The 23927-nt window shown below is 41.3% G+C and overlaps 1 protein-coding gene and 1 long non-coding RNA gene across 6 annotated transcripts in view; one reads left to right on the forward strand and one right to left on the reverse strand.

Moving 5' to 3' along the window:
* The window catches only part of NFATC1 (nuclear factor of activated T cells 1), a 123669-nt gene that overhangs the window by 76656 nt on the left and 23086 nt on the right, over window positions 1-23927 (forward strand). For 2 of the 5 annotated variants that reach the window (XM_083449169.1, XM_083449168.1), the window contains exons 7-9: window positions 179-234; window positions 1191-1323; window positions 10629-11008. In XM_083449169.1, coding sequence (XP_083305295.1) covers window positions 179-234; window positions 1191-1323; window positions 10629-11008 — 569 coding nt within the window. Of the gene's footprint in view, window positions 1-178; window positions 235-1190; window positions 1324-10628; window positions 12738-14533; window positions 15665-23927 lie in introns of those variants that run through there. The other 3 variants (XM_083449167.1, XM_083449166.1, XR_014513267.1) reach the window with 2 other exon arrangements.
* LOC310681808 lies at window positions 3901-7308 on the reverse strand. The gene is made up of 2 exons (XR_014513639.1): window positions 5599-7308; window positions 3901-5224 (listed from the first exon to the last, which is right to left on the reverse strand). It is a non-coding gene; the product is annotated as an uncharacterized lncRNA (long non-coding RNA).

Genomic DNA, 23927 nt, shown 5'->3' on the forward strand with positions numbered 1-23927 from the left:
TGGCACTGGAGAATCAAAAACTACAAAAGAAGCAAAGTGCCTGTTTCAACTTCATCCTCTCTGTGTGATATTAAATTAAGGCTGTCTCAAAAAGGGAGATCCCCTTTTCATTTCTGACACCTGTGAAGAGATGACGGTGTAGAATTAGACAACTTCTTTTCTTGTTCTTGTTTTTTAGATGGTCATCACGTGTGGGAAATGGAAGCCAAAACTGACAAAGAGTTGTGTAAGCCAGTAAGTATCTCCCCTTTGAGAAACATCATAATGTCTCTCTCTCTCTCGTGTGTGTGTGTGTGTGCATGTTCATCACTCAGCTAGCATAATATCAAGTACAGTGTGCACACACTGTATGTTTGTGTATGGATGTGGGAGAGACACTCTGAGTGACTGTTATGGATAGATGAGAAATTTGAGTCAATATGCATTTAAAGCCAAATCTAACAAATTTACACTTTCTGAAACAATACGCAAAGCAGAACTCAGCAATCCGTTTGAAATCTGCAGTTATCTTAATTTTGTGATGTGTAGGAGTCGACATGATCAATGTGTATACAATTATGGATAGCATGGAGAAAATGGATAGGGAATTTTTTTTCCTGGTAATCCAGCAAAGCAGAATGTTGGAAGATTCAGGACAGACGAAACACAGTACTTATACGACCGATAGTTATGGAATTCACTCCCACCAAAAGTGGTTAGAGCCACCAACTTGGGTGGCTTTGAAAGAGAATGAGACAAATTCATGGAGGATAAGGCTGCCAAAGGCAACTAGCTAAGATGGGTATGTTCTGCTTCCACAGTTGGAGGCTGTATGTTTCTGAATACCATGTGCTGGAAGCCGCAGGAGGAGACAGTGGTGTTGCATAAGGTTGGCCACTGTGAGAACAGGATGCTAGACTAAAAATATATACAGCAATAAATAAATACACACGTTCGCATCAGGTGCATTTTGTACTGAAATGCATGACTGCAAAAAACAAACCAAAAACCCTCTCATTGAGTTGCTCGGATTACCCATGGCACACGACACTGTAAGAAAATTCAAATGTGTAGGAAATACTCTTGCAAAGCTCTGGAGGCATATCCCTAAAGTTTTGCATGAATGTGAGTAGCTTCATGGACCTTCTGTATAAGCCATTGTTTCATCTTTTCAAAACAAAACTTTTATTTTATAAAACATTTTCTTTTAGACTTCATTGGTGATTGAGATTCCACCGTTCCGCAATCAGAGAATTACAAGTCCCGTCCAAGTTAATTTCTATGTCTGCAATGGAAAGAGAAAGAGAAGCCAGTACCAGCTTTTCACCTACCTTCCTGCTAATGGTAACAACATATTTCTAGCTTCAAGCTGCAGAGAATAAGTATTGTATTATTTTTTTAAAAAAAGCAAGACAAAATGATTACAATAACTGTGCAGCACTCTTTTAAATAGCAAACTGATGATATGTCAATGTGTGGAATAATCTGGGGCGGGCAGGGGAATGTCTTGTGCAAAAAAAATAAAATAACAATTTTGTTGCTTCAGTAGACCTCTCTGTAGGACTTAATTTTGGTGCAAAATAATACTGGGATCACAACAAAAGTTCCTCTAGCTCATTGAGATGTCTGTCCTGCTTCTCACAATCCACTACCACTGTGAACTACTTGAGTAACATCAAATGTAGAGAATAGATCAGTGTTTCCCAAACTTGGGTCTCCAGCTGTTTTTGGACTACAACTCCCATCAACCCTAGCTAGCAGGACCCTTGGTCAGGGATGAGGGGAATTGTAGTCCAAAAACTGATGGAGACCCAAATTTGGGAAACACTGGAATAGATGCTACTCATAGACCCTGGAGCTAAGAAGGAAATAGATTATATAGACATTGTGCCTCCACAGCCATTTCCCCTGCTTATCAGGCCTAAGTAGAAATAGAGAGGTCAGCCCTGGCAAAGAACAAAAACACTTATGTTTGTTATTGCACTCCTGAATGTAACAAAATTATGTGAGTAGCTTCATGGACCTTATTTATAAGCCATTGTTTCATCAACTGATTCACTCACCTTTTAAAAACAAAACACTATTTTAAACATTTTATTTTAGACTTCATTGGTAAAAATAAAGCAGGCTGTTTTAAAGAGGAGACAGACTACCCATTGTGTGTGCACGTGTGTCATGTTTTTGCAGGGAAATTATTTTGCTTACTGAACAAATAAATACTATGGATTTCATGAGGGGAGAAGACATTTTGTGCTGAAACATCTGTAGCAAAACCTAAAATTCTTCAAACAAAATTACCTGCCGTTTTAATTTCACCTCATTCTACTTCAAAGGGAGTCCTGGTTTTTAGCATCACATTGAAAGGAACAGTGTCCTGTACCTTTCTGTGGTGTAAGAGGTATACTATTGTAAATATGGTAAATCCATATTTCAGAATCAAAAGGCTATAATCCTTAAACCTACATACACATACACACATACAATTCCTGAGAGAAAGACATTCCCACAGAAGTCATTGGGACTGCTCCAGAGGAAGTGGCTTGAGGGCTGGAGCCAAAATATACTCCAGGAAAAGAGAATGTGAAAATAGCAACCATAATCATATACAGCAGTGCCCTGCTAACTGTGGGGCGCCTTTGTGATGGTTGAACGCGACCCAAATATTATTTGATATACGTATTTGTCTGTGAAGGTTGCGGATCATTATGGTGAAAATGAAAAGTTATTAACTGTGGTTGATTTAGGCAGCAGATTTCTAGTGATCCGTTTTAATCCTGCTGAGGTAATGTGACTTCCAATATATACAATGGACCATGGATCTGCAAGATAAGAGTTCATGTCCCACTTCAGTCTTCAGATCATGGGTGGTATTATGCAAGTTCCTATCTCTCAACCTCGTTTTTCCAACTGCAAAATAGGAAAAGCAATTTATCTAGCAAGCATTGTTCTGAGTGGGATAAACAAAGCCCGTGAGAGCCATCTTACAACAAAGGGCTGTTTCCCACCTGCCCAAACTATGTCTTGTCAAGGGTGCCCAAGGCTGATCCTGACACAATGGGAAGGAGAGAGAAAGGAGGATAGTTTTTCCTCACCATCTGCCCATATCATGCAGGCCATTCCTTTATGCTCCATAGCACAAAGATCTATGATGTTGGCAGAGTGCAGATTAAGGGTACAACAGGCCTCATTCTCTGAGTCTTCTTGCTTGCGTCACCATGGCAGCAGGGTCTTTGACAAAGGGTTGTGTGGTCTAAACATGGCAGAAGCCTGTATCTTCCCATCATTGTTTAAGCATCAGTCCCAAGGACTGTATAGTGGGGAGGTGTGGGCATTCCTACTACCTCGCCACACTCTGCTGTTGACCCAATGGAGCCCAGTCCTTCTGGGCTGAACTGAGTGAAGGCAAGTGAGCTCTAGCACCATGTACTGGGAAAACAAAGCAAATGGCGCTACCCCCCATGATGCTTGGCATTTGCCACCCATCATATTGACAGGAGCTTTACTACTAATAGCAATGAGTAATTTTAGATCATACTCTCTTAAAATCCACCAATGTGAAACTGAATTGGTTCCTAATTTTTTATAGTACTTTCAGTAACCAACATCTGTTTTAAAACTTAAATTTAAGGCCAAGTGAAACCATTCACTCTGCTTTAAAACCCATGCCAATGGTATGAGTGTCAGTTAAAAGACTGCCAAATATATTTTTCCAGATAACAATGCTTCTTTCTTTTTCAGTTGCTTGTAATCCCTTCTGGCAATGTCCATTTTTATTAAATACTGAGGGCCTGGCTCAATCCATTTGATATTCTAATCTCAGTGTCACAGCACTCTCTAATTTCCTATCAATGCCCTCTCAGCGGTGGTTTTATGGCTTAAAACTTTTGTGACAGGAAGCAAGGACAATGAACTAAAAACTCAGAAAGTTTATGAAAATACTTTATTGAATAAAGTTAGCATTATTAGACCTGAAAAATCACCAAAAATGTCTGAGAAGCTGGACAAAGTGGTCAACTCTCTATCTTTCAACTGAGCAGGAAGCTGCCAAGTTGTGATGGGCCTACTTAAAGTTGGATCTTGCAACCATTTTCTCCTCATATGCAAGCAGTATCAACCATGACAGACTCATGAAGAGAATCATAAAATGCTATTCAAAATAAACAGCCATGGCTGGGCCAATTCTCAGGTTGTGGCATCCTAATTTTTCTAAATGTGATCCCAGCTGTCCACAATGCTGAGAATAGGTATCAGGCCACTCTGTTTACATGGTGGCAAAAAGCCATTTTAAATGGAAGAGTGCTGCTTCGAATCATTTACTAAGGGCTCAGTACTCCCTATTGCTGTGCTATACAGTACCTATAGGGACGGGATTGGGGAGGAACTAGCAGATAGTGACTCGTCAAAGGCAACTATGTGAGTTCATGGCTGAGTTGAGATTTTAGCCAGAAACCTTCACCCTCTTAACCACTATGCAATTCAGAATTGCTGATGTATGCATGCATCCACACAGCTGTCCATATCATGACATGGTCTGGGTCTGCACTGGCCCAATTCCTACTGGGTGCAATTCAAATAGTGGTTATTGACCACTTCTGCTAGCGTTGGGCTCTGTTGCCTGTTCAGTATCTATAATTATTCATTGACTATTTATAGTGATAGTTTTCTAGTGGTACTTAAGAGCCACGCTGCTTTTTTCTTTTTTCTTTTTTGCATCCTCCACCCACTGTTAGCTCACTTTCTAAACTGAAATATTAAGCTATTTTTATTAGGTGAAAGTAGTAAAACCAAGATGCAGTATATTACAGCTTCCTTTATTGTGACACAGATCTGTGTTTTTATTGCTTCTCTCCTGAGATGTTTCTGCTTTAAACTTTCATGCTCAGTTGAGTAAACTCTTTAACTTGCTGGGTTAGCAGAGCTGTCGGATGGCAAAGGGGGGAAAGGGCCCGAGTCTTACAAATGTCATAAATATTTCTTGATATCAAAGATGACTAAAATATACCCATATGTTATTTAATCAATATCAACAACAACAACAACAATTTTATTATTTGTACCCCGCCCATCTGACTGGGTTGCCCCAGCCACTCTGGGAGCTTCCAACATATTCAAAAACATAATAAAACATTACACATTAAAAAGCTTCTCTATACAGGCTGCTTTCAGATGTCTTCTAAATGCAATTTCTGGAATTTAGTTAAACAATTCACAGTTAATGGACAATAGAAATATTTTAGCTTTGTAGCTAGAGTCTTAAAGGTAAAGGTACCCCTGCCCTTACGGGCCAGTCTTGACAGACTCTAGGGTTGTGCGCCCATCTCACTCAAAGAGGCCGGGGGCCAGCGCTGTCCGAAGACACTGCAGGGTCATGTGGCCAGCGTGACATCGCAGCTCTGGCGAGCCAGAGCCACACACGGAAACGCCGTTTACCTTCCCGCTAGTAAGCAGTCCCTATTTATCTACTTGCACCCGGGAGTGCTTTCGAACTGCTAGGTTGGCAGGCGCTGGGACCGAACAGCGGGAGCGCACCCCGCCACGGGGATTCGAACCGCCGACCTTTCGATCGGCAAGCCCTAGGCACTGAGGCTTTAACCCACAGCGCCACCCGCACACCCGCACACATAGTCTTAACTCTATGCAAATCCTGGCATATATTCTAGATTCCACTGTACAAGTGGAGATGTAGAGAAATCATATACACAGTTTGAACAATGCATGTTGCAGAAATTTAAAATGGAAGAAAGATGTTATGAAAATAATAATGTACCGGTATATCCAATTGGAAAGTTCAGAAACCTGTTAGAGATTCCAGATCCTGTTCATGGATCCTCTTGTTAGCATTTCTATTGCTCTGTCTTTTAAATGTAAAACCTTAACCTAATGTGCATCCTGAATCATATAAGCCATAGAACAAACCCTTGCTACAAACAGCAATGTCAGCTCTCCACTCTTATCACGGGACTAAACAACATGAACCACACAATTCTGGGCTTTTTCACCTGCACAGCCTCTAATATGATATATGCCATCATCTGCCAACGATGCAATCTGCCAACCATTTACGTAGACGAGACAGATAAGTTTCTATGCCAAAGGATAAATGGACAGAAATCTGATATTAAAAATGAGAGAACGCAGAGAACTCTTCAGCTGTGAGGGAGAATTTCAATTTCCCCAGCATATTATGTAGTGGAACAAAGTGTCCAACCTGAGAAGAGAGTTCTGGAATTTGGGAACCATGACTGAGAAGGCGCTCTCCATAACCCCCTCCCCCCCACCTTACACAGGAAAACAAGGGTAACAAAGCAGGACCTCAAGTGACGACTGCAGCGTAGAGAGGTTCATATGAGAGAAGGCTATCTTTCAAATACCTTGCACCTCAACCATGCAGGCACCAACATTTCATATTGTGTCTAGAAACCAGATGGAAGTCCATGCAAGACGTTGAACGCAGCTGTAATATGATCAAAGAGGCAGGTCTGGGTTAATAATCTGACATGTTCTCGACTAGCTACAGCTTCCAAAAGTGTTTCAGAGGCAGCCCCGTATAAAGCATATTATAACTTGGTAGCTATAAGCAGCAATATTTTCTTCCCCCAGTTTGCAGCTGGCATACAAACTCAAATGGATTAAAAGCACTCCTGGCTGTAGATGCCACCTGGACACCCAGGAGCAGAGCTGGACCAGGAAGCCAAAATCAGCAAACACAGTCCTTAGGGGAAAATGTAGTCCTATCCAGAACAGCCCAAATATCAAACTCCAACTGCATTGGCAGTATCACAAAATCATAACTTATTTGTTATGTGATACCATGTAGTTGTCACAGTCACACCATGATTCCCGGATTGGCTGAAATCGAACACTTTCAAATCTGGGAAACAATTGCTATGAATGCATGAAAAGGTTGACCCCTGCCCTCCATTGCAACTTTCACATTAAGAATCAAACATTTAAAAATTCTGACATAGCACTAGTCACTGTACAGTTGTTGTTGATTAAATCAGATCACGCCATTAGTTTTTTCTAAAAGCAACAGAAGCTTGTTGGCAAGTTAGTCTACAAACTGCAGTGATGAGAACAGGGTAGCTCTTAAGTCGGGGTATATTGCTGGCAATCCTGTCAATTTTATCATATATTTTCAGTTATGTAGTTAATCCGCAGTGGTGGAAATGTTAGTGGATTATTGGCTTGTAACACTGATTAAAGGGTTAAAAACAATAGTAAAGTAGTTGGGGTTGTGTCCAGCTGAATCCTACAGTAGGCCCACTGAAATAACTGGACTTGCTTTAGTCGTGACTAATTTAAGTTCATTGATTTCAGTGCATCTACTCTTAAGTATAAGAGTGGCACTGTGGGTTAAGCCACAGAGCCTAGGACTTGCTGATCAGAAGGTCGGCGGTTCAAATCCCCACGATGGGGTGAGCTCCCATTGCTCGGTCCCTGCTCCTGCCAACCTAGCAGTTTGAAAGCAAGTCAAAGTACAAGTAGATAAATAGGTGCCACTCCGGCGGGAAGGTAAACGGTGTTTCCGTGCACTGCTCTGGTTCGCCAGAAGCGGCTTAGTCATGCTGGCCACATGACCCGGAAGCTGTACGCCGGCTCCCTCGGCCAATAAAGCGAGATGAGCGTCGCAACCCCAGAGTCGGTCACGACTGGACCTAATAGTCAGGGGTCCCTTTACCTTTACTCTTAAGTATAACTTCATTGGATACCTTCCTACATTTTGCTGCAGATGGAGAGTACATGTGTTATCCAGTGGTTTTAGCACCAATCTTGACAACCTGCTGAAGAACCCTGAATGTTTTACAGTGTGGCTTCATGAGTAAAACTGGATAGCTGAAACTGGAGGGTAGTCTGACATTTCCTTTTGACTCAAGATTTTAACTACATGAACCAAATCTCCCTAATGGATTTATGCCACTGTCTCTAACAATGGAGGATTTATGGGATTTGCTTGACAGCATTCCAGAGATTGCACTTATCATATCACTTCACAGATACCCTGTGGATGCATTGGAATCCTCTTTAATAACACTATTTATTGGTTTAGCATTTGTAGCCTCTTCTGGCATTCACATTCATTTTGTATTTTTTACTGTTTTTCAGCATGTGCACACATCCACACATGCATTTGTGGTAATCTTTTGCTTCTTTTGGATCAGGCAGTAAATTGCATGCTGGATCACAGGACAGCATGCAGTTCATCCTAAGTGTATAATCAGAACTAGTTAGTCTCAACAGCTGTATGGCAAGCATGGATTCAGCAGACAAAGAATTTTCTGGCATAGAGATGCAGTAATGGGAATAACTTCACCTGCTGAAGTCCGATTTATCGTGCAGCTGTTAAAGGCATAGGAGCCCCCTCCCAGCAAAAAAGCTTGCTAACTGGAATATCCTTGTTTTCTGGATCTTAATCAGATGCATCCCTTCCACTTCCACTCTTTTCTTTATAACAGTCACCCAATGGAAACTAATATCGGGTTCCCTAAAATATAATGGGCAGGTGCTTCTCTGTGCTTCATTCAGCCTTGGCTCCATCCCATCCCAGTGTTCTCAAACCAATAAAACTTGCATTTGGTAAACCATGAAGAAGTGGTCAAAGCAACACATTGTGTTTTTGTTGCTGTGGGGGAGGGGGCTGTAATGTGTTTCTTGTGTCCAAGAATCTTCTTTAGAAGTAAAGACAAATTTGGACTCAGTTTACCTCTTTCAGAATTGCATGCTTAATGTATTATGATAGAAAATGCATGTTCTAGCATCATTAGTTCCACATAAGCAAATTGGAGGCCCCAGGGTTTTCCTCTGGAAGAACTTGAATGCCCATGGTTTGACAGTGTCCTGTCTCTTTTGGTGTTTGTTGAACAGCCAAACATTTTAACGGCAATTGTAAAGCACTGAATAACTGAATTATTTGGAAACAGAAGAGAATTGTAACATCACTGAGTAATTTGAATTACTTGGAAATATAATTATACTTAATATTGAGTTTTTAGTAGAATAACCCAACAGGATAACACTTTGTGTAGATGTGAGCCATAGAAGTACATACGTCAGAGCCAATAAAGTCTCGTTATGCCTTTGTGTGGCTCTTTATAGGAAGACCAGAAAATCTGCTGTGACATCTTACGTCTCAACTAACTGGTTTACTGCAACATGCACAACTGATTATGTTGCCTAAAACAGCTCTGATTACAATAATCTAACTAGGCTTTAATACAACACAGAACCTTTGGTTGTTGTTTAACAGCAGTCACCCAATTAATTGCTGAATGGCTTGTATTTTGTAGTATGTGCCATATTTCTTACTTATTATAATAGCTACAAACCAAAATAGATAAATGTTAGAAACTCTGGATTCTAATATATCACAGCAAACTGACCTTTGCAAATTCATTTAAAAAACACACACAACCAACCATACTTGTCCTCCCTCAGCAAGGTTTTTGTGAAGGTTTGATGTGTTAATATCTTACTCATTCAGAGCCTTCATTTCAGTTTATAAAACTTAAATGACCCTTGCCACATTTGTGTCCACACAGGGGCTCATTGTGTTTATCCAACTGCTGTGATGTCATCATTTGGAGACGTCACTGATTTATAGCTAGCATTGCTGAAGAAATTAGGTTCTAATGTAATTTTGGCTGATGCTATGCCTAAAGGTGAATCTGATAATTTTGGTTTTGCTTGGTTTCCTGATCACATTTCTGCATCTGTTTACTTCTTTTTTTAAAAAAAATGTCACCACAAAATTATCTGCATTTTGGTGCAAAGTTTTCCTAAAATGAATATTTTTGTATGCATCATTTTAATAAGCCCTTCAGCCTTCTCTCCCCAGCATTTTTAGAAACTGTGACTTCTACTTGATTAGCAAGTACAGCCACAAGGTGTGGTGGTGAGAGGGGCTGTTGCCTCACTGAGCAAGTAGAAGGTAGCTTGTTTTTGCATAGTAGAATCTAGACAAGGGCTTTAAAGGATTGTTTCTGTATTTCTGAATCAAGTAAGCCATGATCTGGATGCTCCTTGCATACCATATATATATTGGTGTGCTCTTCTGTGGGCTATAAAAATGATATGTAGACCCTGTTCCACTGTATTTGCTTTAAAAAAGAAAAGTCAGATTCTAGCTTGTTCAAGAAAAAAGCTGTATGATTAAATGCATCATTTTTCATAAGCATGCCGTTCTTCCTGAAGTTTTGTTTTGGTGAACTCTGGAAGCCCCTTTTCTGAATCCCCATGCTTGAATTTACCCATTGTGCAGACATCTATCAAACGGGCCATCAGTAGCAGTAGACATGTGGTAGTACATCCAAGTTAAAAAATTTCCTTTGATTACTACAAATCCATAGAGCCCTTGGGTCCAGAGCTTCTACTGCAGCGCAGCTATTTGCAAATAGATTTTTATAGCACATTAGAGCTGGAGGAGAGTCCAAAGAAAATAGTCTTTTTCAATATTAGAACCAGCTGTGACTTTCTTGTGCGGATGACTCATTCATATTTTTTATGGGGTGGGAGAACCAGGCAAAGGACACACAGAGTCTTATTCAAGACGTTGTTTGTTTTTGCAAAGGGTATCCTAGCCACAAGCCAACTTGATCATACCAATGTGCAACTCCGTGTTTATTTAAAGCACTTTCTTTTTCTTTCAACAGTTCCAGTTATAAAAACAGAACCCACTGACGACTATGAGCCTGCTCAAACCTGTGGACCAAGGAACCAAGGATTAAGCCCTCTCTCCAAGCCATACTACAGCCAGCAGATCATGATGCCTCCTGATCCTGGCTCGTGCCTTGTGACTGGCTTCACTTCCTGTCAGCAGAGAAATGCTGTGATGTCATCGTCTCCCAGCTCAAGTCCTAAGCTGCATGATCTTTCCTCTCCTGCTTACAAGTGCATCACCAACCCAGGCCACAGCCACCTAGGACTTCAGCAGACGGTTGGAGGTGTCCCCGCCATACAGGAAGTGCCAAGGTCTATAGTTGTGCATCCAAGCTCTCCAGATCAGTCATCTCACATCATGCTGCAGCCGCAGGTGAGTCAACATCTGAGCAGTAGCTGTTCCCTTGGTTACCAACAAACACTCTATCCCAACAGTCCCTCCTCTCCAGTTCCATCTGTAACCCAAGAGCCAACCTATTTGCAGTCCTGCAGTCCAACTCGCTCATCCGTAATGGGTCAGCAGCAACTGCCGAATGTTCAAAGAAATGAATCTCCAGCAAATCAGCCACTGCCGTTGCCCGAGTTGCATGAGGACAGTAATCATAATTTGGCCCCTATTCCTGTAACGATCAAGCGAGAACGCGAGGAATTGGACCAGTTATACCTGGACGATGGTAAGTCTCCTGCAGAAGTAGAGGTTTATGTTCAGCCATTTTGATGTGCCATTGAGTTCTTTTAACCTCCTGAAACGTTCTGGTGGGGGAAGCTGCCCGTTAACAGCTTTGCGGAGTGTTGCCTAATTTTGCTCGAGTGACAACTGGATGGGAAAGATTCCTTTAATGTCATCAGCAATAATGAAAGCGCATAATCTAAACGTTTAAATGCTGTTAGTCATTGCCGAAGTATCCACATGTCCAACAGCTACATTGCAATAATCTTAACCATATGGTCTTGGCTTATATCGATGCCAGTGGCTTGCAGAATGGCACTGAGAGCTGATTTGGAATTGATCCACTGCCTGTCATATCCTGCAGGTTGAAATGCACAAGCCTGCTATCTGGAATTAAGTGATAAAACTGCTCTGTTTCAGCTAAGAAAAGTCCAAATTATAAATCAAATTGTGACTTTCACTCTTCGACATCTGAAGCTAAGGCGGCTTCACCAGTCACATCTCCAGTTTCCTCACTTTCTGTTGTAAATGTGTAGCTGGCTAATACACACACTGCATGCACCACTGCAGTGTTAAAATGCTACAATGAGTTTGTCAAACTCCAAGAGATTTATTCCTTCAGAGCAATAAAGGGCAAAATCTGGAATTTTATTAACTCACTGAATTGTGATGTGGTGTTTACAACCCTGGTAGTACATATGAACTTGCGCCTTATTTACCGTGTTTTTCGCTCCATAAGACACACTTTTTTCCTCCTAAAAAGTAAGGGGAAATGTCTGTGTGTCTTATGGAGTGAAGCACTGGACGGCAGCAGGATCCCTTGGCTGCTGCTGCAGTCCCAAGCTGAGGGATGTCTCCGCTGCCTGAGCCATGGCTCCCGTCCGTCGTTTGCTGTAAAGTAAGCAAAGCGAGAGCCGCTTACATGGCTTCTGTCCCACTTTGCGCGGCTCTCGTTTTGCTTGCTTTACAGCGAGCTGGGAGGAGGGGCGGATGAGAACCATGGCTCCCGTCCGTCCCTCCTCCTGCCTTGCTCCTCCCAGCTCACTGTAAAGCAAGCAAAACAAGAGCCACGTAGAGCGTGTAAGCAAGACAAGAGGAGGCCCACTTCAGTGACACAAAACATTATATAAATGCACCATGGTATAAAAAGACCTTTGAACAGATCCCGATTTTAAAGTAATTGGTCCACTTAAACTATGAATATGATTGTCTTGTGGGGCAAAGCAATGACATTTTTTAAAAAAATGAAGTTACTTTATTAATTCTCCTCCTGAATTCTGATTAAAAGTCTGAATTTTTAAGCTTGAGCAATATTATGTTATCTGGTTGTGTGGCAACCTATTCAGATATGTTACAGATCTGAGGGGGCAGAAATCCAAAAGTAATTGACTCAATCAAATATATTCTGTGACTAATACCAAACTTCTCCACCGCTGGAATTAATATGGCACTCATGTGGACAATGCAAATTTTAATCATGCAATTAATTTAATCAAAAGGAAAAATCCTAAGGAAACCCTTGGTTTTGCATGTTTTTATATCAAGGTATCTGAGGATTACCTTACACTTTTTCATGCATTCCTTCCTTCAAAAACAACATTCTCCTTTGCTAATTTTATTTTCAAATGGCGATGTTAAAAGCAGGAAAATGGCACTCTTTCTGGAATCTTCCACCAGAAGGTTGGCTCTCTTTTTTTAGGATGGTGTTTAATCAAATTATCAAATTGCACCAAAGTGAGACACTTTTAGATATGTGAAAATAATGCACATCCATATAGAATCCACACCACCTGTCTTCTGTAAGATATTTCTAAAATGGCTCAAAGTTTGTAGGACATTTCTCAATCAGGCAGAGTATTCGCTGTGGTTGACTTACAACCACACTTGCACTTGAAGCCGGCAGCTCTTTGGCCACTAGCAGAATGTCAACTTTCAATAAAATTTGTGCCTTGCAAAGTATGTGCAAACTCTCTAACTGTTCCTAATTTGCAAAGTCAAATTGGTCATTTTCAGTATCAAAGGAAGGTCATTTCCTCCAGCAAATGCCATTCAATTGTGAAGTTATTTCCTACCATTAAAAACATCAAAGAAATTAACGGGGGTTATCAAGAAATGTTATCTTTGTGAGTGACAGTCAGCACCAACAGGAAGAAACTCCTGGAAAGTAACCGATGGTCCAACTTTTCTATGCTAAGAGATATTATTAGTCAGTGTTTCATTGAATGCACTGATAACAAATAATGTTTTGAAGGAAAAAACCAGCAACCAAGTTACAATAGCTTTTCAAACCAGAGGCATTTATGTGCTAAACTTTTTTTAAAAAAAAGCATATTAACTTTTAACTAATGCTGGCTTATTTCCATCTAAACTTTGGATGAACAACTCATAGGTTTGCCTAAAAGACAGCCTATGAATTCAGAAAATAAATAAATAACTCAGATTATTCTGTGTGAGCTGCAATCAGGAAATATTGAATAAGCCATAGATTCACATCATGTCCAAACCAGGAGTTGAATCCAACAGTCTTGCACAACACAACATCTCCTTCTCATCCCCTCTGTGTGCCCCCTACAAACACCCCGAATCTGTTTCAGCACACAGATGAAGGAGGGGAAGTCATGTCATGTGAGCAGAGATTTTTCTCCTCATGCAGTTACTTCACTGGACACAACCCCTAGAATCATAGAATCATAGAGTTGGAAGAGACCACAAGGGCCATCGAGTCCAACCCCCTGCCAAGCAGGAAACACCATCAGAGCACTCCTGACATATGGTTGTCAAGCCTCCAAAGAAGGAGACTCCACCACACTCCTTGGCAGCAAATTCCACTGTCGAACAGCTCTTACTGTCAGGAAGTTCTTCCTAATGTTTAGGTGGAATCTTCTTTCTTGTAGTTTGGATCCATTGCTCCATGTCCGCTTCTCTGGAGCAGCAGAAAACAACCTTTCTCCCTCCTCTATATGACATCCTTTTATATATTTGAAATCATGGTTATACTTTAGATCAAGCCAGTGTATTTTAAAAAATGGTTTGAAGTTGGTGTAATATCTTGGCTTGTTTGGGAGCTGGTAACCAACTCATTCCAAAATGGGCAACTCATGCCAAAATGGGCATCTCTGGTTTAGTCAAGACTTCCTAGTTTAAACATTTCACACAGCAGAGTAAGAACTAAAGAGGTTGCATGTTTGTGCAAAAGGTTCATACACACCATGGTGTAACTAAGCCAAGGTATGATCATTTGAATGATATCTCTGATTCTTAATGGGAAACAATTTCCCAAAATGTTAAACAAAACCATTAAAAGGGTTGCCTAAAATGTAAAGCCAATGGAAGTTGCTTCTAAGAATGTGTGCTGAAAATCATTGGTTTAAGCACTGTTGATCATCTCCCCACAATATTCCTTTACCCGAGGAACATTAATTTAATTATCTAAGGGATTTATGATTGGCTTTCTGAGATGTCCTCCACAAAGCAGCTTACAACATGTTTACAATATAAATCCAACTCATAAAGCTCATTTAAAATATGCAACCGACAACAATAATAAAGTGAAAACCAGCAAAGAGACAATAATAAAGTTTGGCCACCATCCAATAAGCAACCACTTCATTTATGACCCTGCATTGAAAGCTATAGAGAAGAAATGTGTCTCCAAGGCCTGCTTCAAAGAGGTTGGGTCTGCCTGATGTTAATAGGAAATAAATTCCATAATTTCATGGTCACTGCTGAGAAGGCCCTGTTACAACAGCCCATTGGTCTGATTCCCATCAAGGACAAAAGGAATTAACTTTCCCGCCCACAGCACCTCAGTACAAACTGAGTGTCATATTTGTCTCTGAAGTCAGAGTTACCTGAAACAAATTTGGGCAATGGAATCTGGGAACTAAAATGCTTGTTGCTGTTTTTTTCATTGCACTACGTATCCCCCCCCCTTTCTTTATAATTGAAAGCTTGCTTGGATGGTCTTATCTGTAAGAGGGATGGGGAACCTATGGGCCTCCTTTGTGGTTCAACTCCAGCTCCCAACGGCCCCAACATTAAGGACAATGGGCAGGGATAATGGGAGTTGTCATCCAACATCAAATGGAGAGCCACAGATTCTCCGCCCATTAGGTTGTCTCTGTCTGTCTGTCTGGGTGGGTGGGTGGGTGTAGAGAAAGAGAGAGGGAGATGCTAAACCAAGAGGTGCCTGGATTTTGGATATATGGCTGACAGCAGGCATCAAAAGCACCTCATCCACTTCCCTGCCCCAATGCCATTCAGCTTCTGCCCCTTGTAATTGTCTATGTGCAGCTGTGAGTTTTATAGCACTTTGCCCATGAATGCATACATTTCAATGGCTTTCTTAAAAAAATAAAAGATAAACTGGGAGTATTAAACTCTCGCGTAAGTATGTAAAAAAAAGGTAAAACCACAGGCAAAGTGTTATTGAAAGCTGCAGCCTAACCAGCCGTTTTAAAGGTGTCTCTTAAAAATAACTTTTGCAGTAAAAGCTGTAACTTATGGAGGTAATATGAGCTATTGCTAATGTCCTTCCCATGAATTGCTTACTCTGTCGAACTGTTAGATGTCTGACGTGTCCATATTTCTCCTATGCAGCATATATTAAATTCTGTTGCCTCTACACCATATGTTCGGGAAGGGCGGGGGTGTTATATGTATTTCACATTTATATATAAATTTGAAATGCACATGATTTGGTCATATAGTTTATTTGAACAGGAACTATACCAGACAGAATTATTCTTGCGTTGAAATGTATCCTTTTTCATGCACCTCAGCTTTGTGATTAAAGTGATTGGCTCTCGAGGCATTAAGTTTAGTCTGCTGCTGCCACAATTATGCCTTTTAAAAACTTCTGAGTGTGCTCACTGATTTCCAGTAGTCCAGATGTCATTAGAACAACATGCAGGTACTCTGCAAAGCCCAGTAATACTGTCAACACACCAGAGTGGATTTCAAGCTCCCCATAATGCCCTCCCTCTCCTCTCTTCCCCTCCCTCTCTTCCTCTCTCCTGGCCTAGTCTAGCAGCTCTGGAGGGGAAAACAAAAGGCTTTCCTCGTGGAAAGTTTTAGTAAATCTGGCTGAGCGCCTGGGTTGAGGACCCCTCCTCATTTATAATGATGATTGAAAGCGTACATACTACTGTGTTGAAACATGCTGGGTCGCTAACATTGGAGATGAAGGTTAGACGCGATGGGTAGGAGAGGAAAATATAGAACTCAAATAATTCATCAGGGTCAAACCTTTAATGTATCTAAATGTCTACATTTGAGTGGTGGACCATTAAATGAAACCACAATGGGTCAGGTCACAATATTAAGATTTCCTTTTTTGCTTCAGCTACCGGCTTTGTGAAGGTTCTCTATGTCTCTCTCCCTCTCTCCCCTACACCTTGAGGTGTCCCCAAGGTGGTGAAGTTACTTCCAATCTCTCAGTTCTCCTGGGTCTCCCTTGGGGGGTGTATGGTGCTATATCAATGGCATTCCAATTTTCATTAAATTTTATGGTCATATGTTATATAACATGTTTTGTATATTCCTTTGGTTTAGCTGGTCAGAATATAATTTGCCCATCTCCATCCCATCCAGAGAGATGAACCAGAGTTTTAACTGGAGAGAGAGAGAGAGCAGGAGGAGGAGTTTTTCACAATGTTATACAGAAAGAAGTTACATAAATTGATAGCATTCAATGTGGGGAGCAAAGGAGCATCTAAGATAATGCCAAGGATTTGTACCTGCTCAGTAGACTGGATAATGAGTGTCGATGGATAGAGGAAGCACCTGAGAAGAAGGCTTAGAAATAAAAGGTGAATATGCTAAGTTAGAAAAGGCTCTCTTTGACATCAACTCTAAGGCAATGGTTTTCAAACTACGGCCTGCAAAGTTCCACAATGTGAAGACTTTTGGCGATGGACAAACTGGTCCTAAGTGTTGCTTGTCTGCCATTAGTAATTGTCTCTTGCAATGTGTAACTTCAGGAGGATGCTGGGGCAGGTGTTCTTACGGGATAAGGGCTAAGTTCAGCACACCACACATGGTAATATGTTAGTAGAGAAAGATAGGAGCAAGTGCGCTGCGACTTGCAGCCCTGTAGAATCCTGTTCCTTTTGCACTAAACATTTTAATTAAGCAAATGTGCTCAACCTCATGACATTAAGTGCCAGCTCTGTTTTTTAGCCCAAATTTGTCTTGTGCAAACAAATGGAAAGACCAACGAGAGTCACTTCCACATTTCAAGCCACTCGTTTCCTTCCACGACAACATTCCAAATAGGAAGGATTTTTTAAAAAAATAACTGCAATTTTGCTCGGTGGATAAGGCCCTGCTGTGCATAAGTTATAGTAACGTTTGTTTGCTTATAAGCCTGGGCTGGTGCCAAAGAAAATTTACATTGTGCAGAAGCAGAGCCTTCTGTCCCGAGAAAGCATTGTTCAGATGCTCGCATTCATCACTGGAATATGATATTAGCTCGAAATATTTCTGGGGAGCGTCACCCGAGAGCTGTGCAGTGTTGGCAGATCAATCCACAGCCACTGTGGGAGCTGCTTAAACTCTTGTTACTCTAATGACCTGGCCTGTCTTTGCAAAAAAATGCTTCTGGAGAATTTTTCTTTCTTTCAAAATTAGGCCTAAAGCCAAGGTGGGGCCAGTTGTCTCTTTCATCAGGATTTTGGCCCTTCCTGACTATTGCCTAAGTTTTGCAAATGTAGCGAGGGAAAGTAGTCCTAGTGGCATACTGTTTTATGAAGAACAGATCAGGACATCCTGACTGGGCACTGCACTGAGTGGAAGGAAAGATAGGAGATGCTCCTTCAGGTATACTGGACCAAGGCCCTTTAGGGCTTTAAAGGTCAGCACCAACACTTTAAAATGTGCTCAGAAACATACGTTTAATTTCTCTACCGTTGTTAATTAATATGAGTTTAAGCTTTGTGCTGTTCCATAACCTAATCTTAGACTACACTGCATGCTTGACATCGTTCTCACTTTACAGTGTCTGGACTATGTATTAAGAACTGTTGCAGACTATCAATCTTCGTAATCTTGAAAAACTATTGTAGCCAACACTCTATTGATTTGAAATGTGTTCACTTGACCTGAAGGGAGCTTGTATCACATTTCAAATGATAATGCGTATGAATCACTTTAGTGTGTTCAATATACCATATGAAGGTTGATTATTAATAATGATATAAAAAGCATTGTTAACAACGAAATGTGTCCTGGAGACTATTAGTGCTCATTACAGTGCAACAGTCCTCTTTATTTCCATGGCATTTTTAGGATTTTCCGGCACATCAAAATAAACATTATCTGCTGGAGCTTATACTAGGGACAGGGAAGAATTTTGATTCAGTTTTCATTTAAAAGCAAGCCTCCCTGATTTGCACTTTTCAAAACATTAGAAGGACCAAAATTCAGCTAATATTTGAAATTTGAACTTCTCTGAATTTTGTAATTCAGTTCCTCTACCTAGTAGTATATTAATATATATGCAGTGGTACCTCAGGTTAAGTACTTAATTCGTTCCAGAGGTCCGTACTTAACCTGAAACTGTTCTTAACCTGAAGCACCACTTTAGCTAATGGGGCCTCCTGCTGTCGCCACGCCGCTGGAGCACGATTTCTGTTCTCATCCTGAAGCAAAGTTCTTAACCTGAAGCACTATTTCTGGGTTAGCGGAGTCTGTAACCTGAAGCATATGTAACCTGAAGCGTATGTAACCTGAAGCGTATGTAACCTGAGGTACCACTGTATGGGGAAATAGCTTGCAAAAGTGTTTGCATATATATTAGGATAAATTCAAATGAAATTTTTCATGAGGATCTTAAAAAACAAAAAAGGGCAAAACCTCAAACTCACGTGGAAATATGAAGAATTAAATTTAAGATTGGAAAAATGAGAAACTGAGAGGAAGTGAAATTGGCAAATTCACCCACCCCTACTCCATCCCATATTGCATCCTCTGATTTTAAGCAGTTTTCTAGGGTCCCAGGAAGAGACCGTTTTATTTGATCTTTGTAAAACTTGAGATTTCAGGGGTTGAATTTGGAACCGTCAGCTTGCAAATCATGTGCTCTACCACTGAGCTATGATCCCTCCCATGATAGTGCTTTCCTGAAGCACTCAGCAGATTCTCTCAGTACTGTGAGATCCTCAGGAAGAGGTCTGGGATGGGAAGGAGATTCAGCCTGCAGTTCAGTACAGCTCTGCTCCCGTCTCCATTGTTATGTTTGCTAAATAAGACTGCCATTATCACGACGCTGTTATACAAATCTATGGTGCATCCACCCTGGGAGAACTATGTACAGTTCCAGTTACCATCCCTCAAAAAAGGATGTTGTAGGGCTAGAAAAGATTCAGGAAAGGGCAATCAAAGCGATCAAGGGGCTCGTGCAACAAACCTACCAGCAAAGGATGCAATATTTGGGGGGCAGGGTCATTGGGTGGGGGAGAGAGGAGAATGTGAGTAAGGGGAGGCACAGGAAAGATGTATGCAGGTTAGAGAGACATCCCCCCTCCTCTTTCATAACATTAAAGTCCTAAGTCAGGGGTGTCTAACTTTTTTGAAAGAGGGCCATGTTTTGATGAAGTGAGCATGCGTGAGGGCCGACCAAACTTGTTGATCTTTTTTTAGGATTGAAGTTGTTGAACTGCCACACAGGGGACAGGCCCCCAAAACGGACTTTGGACATGCCTGCCCTAAGTCATCAGATGAAGCTGAATACTGGGAGATTCTGGATAGAAAAAAGGAAGTACTTGCACAATGCACAGTTGAGCCATGTTATTTGCTGCCACAAGATCAGAGGTGGATTTAGGGGAGCACGGCTAGTTCAGTTGCACTGGGCGCGGAGCCTCAGAGGCATTGCTGGGACACTGCAACCAGAGGTGCTGGGTTGCCCCCAAGATGGGGACTGGGGGCTGGGATGTGTTGCACGATGCAGGAGGCTGAGTGTTCTGGAGGAACTGGCCACTGGACCTGTGGTGTGCGTGTGGTCACCAGAAGATTGAGAGGGGCCAGGCCCATTAAAGCAAATATTGAAGATGCCAAAATGCCTCCGGCCCCCTAGAGTTGGCATGTGTGGCTGCAACTATGATTCAGAATGGAGTACAAAAGGTAGAGGGGCACCACTAAAATTTGAGACTCCAAAGGGTGTTTAAGAACACAACAGAAATCACTGGGTTAAAGCTGACCAAAAGTCCAGAGGTAGCATTATTATCAATTTACAATGGGGTGGAAGGTTCACAGGCTCTGAAGGACTTGCTCACAAATTTATTGACAGCTGCATGAAATATTATAGCTAGGAAGTGGAAGGGGCAAGCAGAATATAAAATGCAAGAATGGTATAAAGAGGTGTGGGGTATTAATCATAAATTAATGTGCCATTCAGGTAAGACAGGGAATATGCAGGAGAAATGATTTTGAGGAGATATGGAAGGTGTCTGTAGAATTTGTACTGTTAAAACGGAAAGGGGTCAAACTTTCGCAAGAGGTGTTGAAATTTTGGAAGGTTGGATAGTTATAATAGAATGGTCTCGGTGGTGGGGTGCACATTTTTAATCTTATTTATTTATTTTTATTATTTTGTCTAAATGAATGAATGAATGAATGAATGAATTAGACTCCAAGGTCCATCACAGACAAGATGTAGTGATGGCCACCAACTGGCATGGCTCTAAAAGTTGGTTAGGCAAATTCATGGAGGATACTACTAGTCATGATGCCTGCGTTATACCTCCAGAGCTAGAGGCAGTGTGTCTTTGAATACCACTTGCTGAGGATGACAGATGGGAGAGTACCATTGCTCTCCTGTCCTGCTTGTGGGCTTCCCATAGGCATTTAGCTGGCCACTGTCTTACCTAGTACACTGTACTAGATAGGCCTTTGGTCTGACCCAGAAAGGCTCTTTTTATATGCTTAAGAGGTCATTGGCAGTATGTCCTGAAAGCCCTGTCTTTTTGAGTTTCCCCAAACCTCTCCAACTCTAGATTGGTGCAGCGACTGCTAGAAAGTAGGGCTTTGTGTGGCGGCTGCAAAGTTTGTCTGAAAACAGGTATGTTTAGGCTGCATCCTCACCTCATCCAAAAAGCCAGAAGAGCTGTTATTGCTTGTACAACAGCTCCCCACCTCCGCCGCCAGTTTACATCAATTGAGGTTCAGGAGAAATGCAGAGATCACAGGGAATGGACTGCGAAGGATTTCCCAAGCATTATATGTAATTCAGGAAAGCTTACAAGTGTTTTCATAATAGAAGTGAGGTTTGGTAATAGCATCAGATGGCTCAGGGTTATAAGAAGACTAATACCAGTAGGTATTGCAACTGAATCTCAACGCAAAGTCAAAAAGACCAGATAGTCATCTTTCACAAAGTGGATAAGTCTGTAGGGATATAGTGGCGCATGGAGCTGTTACCACTTTTATTTAAACGTAAGACTGGCTACAAGCTCAACCACAGAACAGATTGTCAGCTTATTATGAGAAATGGATATAAGGAGCGGCAGTCAGTGACTCGGAGTCCGCTACGTTTCTGCTTCTCCAGTTTTCCCAAATGTTCACAAGTTTCTTAACAGTTGTAATATTTGAATTTGTGTTGATCTTGACTCCCCCCCCCCCTACAAATGAAGAGAAAGAAAAATAGCATTCGCAAAGATATAGTGAAATATAGTGGTTAGAGCTAAAAACTGGGGCCAGTGAGACTCTGGTTCATTTATGCACCCAATATATCACAGGGTTGTTCTGAGAATAAAATGAGGGTGGTTCAGCTCCTGAGAAAGCAAGAACCTCCTGCAGCATCAGGTCAATGACCCGTGCAGTCCTGCATCCCGTTCTCACAATGGCCAATCAGATGCAGGACATTTGCCTCACATTACAAGAAATGCAGGACATTTGCCTAACTACACTGGAAACCGAGGCTCTGCTGACCCTGGGCCTTGACTGATATTTTTTCACACTCCTTTCTCCTTGGCTATTCCTACCCTGAGGCTGCAATCATGGTCATGTAACCTGGCAAGCTGTCAGAACTTAGAGTGGTATATATCAAACTCTATTTGAAAGACTTGTTTTCCCTACACCAGGCTTAGCCTGGCAGTAGCCCTGCTCCTGAACCAAGTTTGGATCTGATATACTTTACACCAGCTTATTTTAAGCCGGTATAAACTACACATACTATACTTAGGATTGCTCCCGCAGTACTGTGTAGGGGACGCAAGTTAGTCATTGATGGTTATATATGTCTAAGCCTGAATTGACCCAGAACATTTTATTATAATTAGATGGTAATGATAACAATAATGATAATATTTCTACCCTGCCCATCTGGCTGGGTTTCCCCAACCACTCTGTGCAGCTTAAAGCACATTAAAAAAAACACAGTGTCAAACATTAATAACGTCCCGCTACAGAGCTGCCTTCAGATGTCGTCTAAAAGTTGTGCTGTTCTTTATCTCCTTGACATCTGATGGAAGGGTGTTCCACATGTAAGGTGCCACTGCTGATAATGCTCTCTGATTGGCTCCCTGTAACATCACTTCTCATAGTAAGGGAACCGCTAGAAGACCCTTGGAGGAGGACCTCGGTGTCCTGTTCTTTATAGGAAAGCCCATATTAAATGCCAACATGAGTTTTAAGACTAGTTAATGGAAATGATTTAAGAAGTACTAATAAACTGCTTCCAAATTCCTGGGCTAGATCCAAGAAGTGGCTCACATGAGACTTGTGGCTTGCTTAATGGATTGCTGGAAGGGACTGTTGGAGAAGATGCTTAAAGAAAAGCCTAATTAATGAATATGTGTCAAAATATTATAGCAATGAATATTTTGCTGCATTTTGTAGATTGCTATCTGCTGTATGCCCCTAATGCTCATTTTTTTTCATAATGGGGGTGTGCGTGGAACCCAGGGTAATACAAAAGAAACTGAAAGCAGAGAACATAACCACCCACACAAGTTTTTAAAGCTATATTTAACTTTAATTGGGGAAAACACCTGCAGCAAGGAGTTTTCAGACTACGAAGTACCTCCAGACCAAAATCACCACAGTTCTGCATTTAAAACATTTTTTATATATATTTAAAAAGAAAGCTGCCTGGCATAACTCATAACCATTCGCTTTAGTGGTATATGTGAGATAAATGAGCCTATAAGATAAAGAAGCATAAAAACATATTCTAACCTTTTGTCATTCTGAGATCTATAGTTCTACTATGTGAGAAATAATTAAGGGTTGGGGAATGTCCTCCTTTGTGTGCCGTTCCTGCAAAATATGGCTCAAACCCAGAAACTGAATGAATGTGATGAACTTTTAAGTGGAAATGCAAAACAGGGTTTTTCTAGAGTGGGTTTTCATTCCATTTTCTGCTTCAGTATATTAGAGCTACAGAAATGCAACTTAGTCTCAGGATTGCATCCAACACTGTGCAGTTCTTTTCTTTTCTTCATCCCCCCCCCCTTTTTTTGCAATATACATAAATCCAGCTGAGGCCAAACCTTTGGGCAGAAATGAAAGCGGAAACTTATTACCATCCTGTTTCCTGCTCCAACAAGTGAAGCATGACTGCCAGCTTCCTTTGCTGCTACCTGGAGCCTTCTTTTAAAACTTGTTAGTGAGTATCAGACAACGG

Source organism: Podarcis tiliguerta, assembly GCF_965153285.1.
Source record: "Podarcis tiliguerta genome assembly, chromosome: 7".
NCBI lineage: Eukaryota > Metazoa > Chordata > Lepidosauria > Squamata > Lacertidae > Podarcis > Podarcis tiliguerta.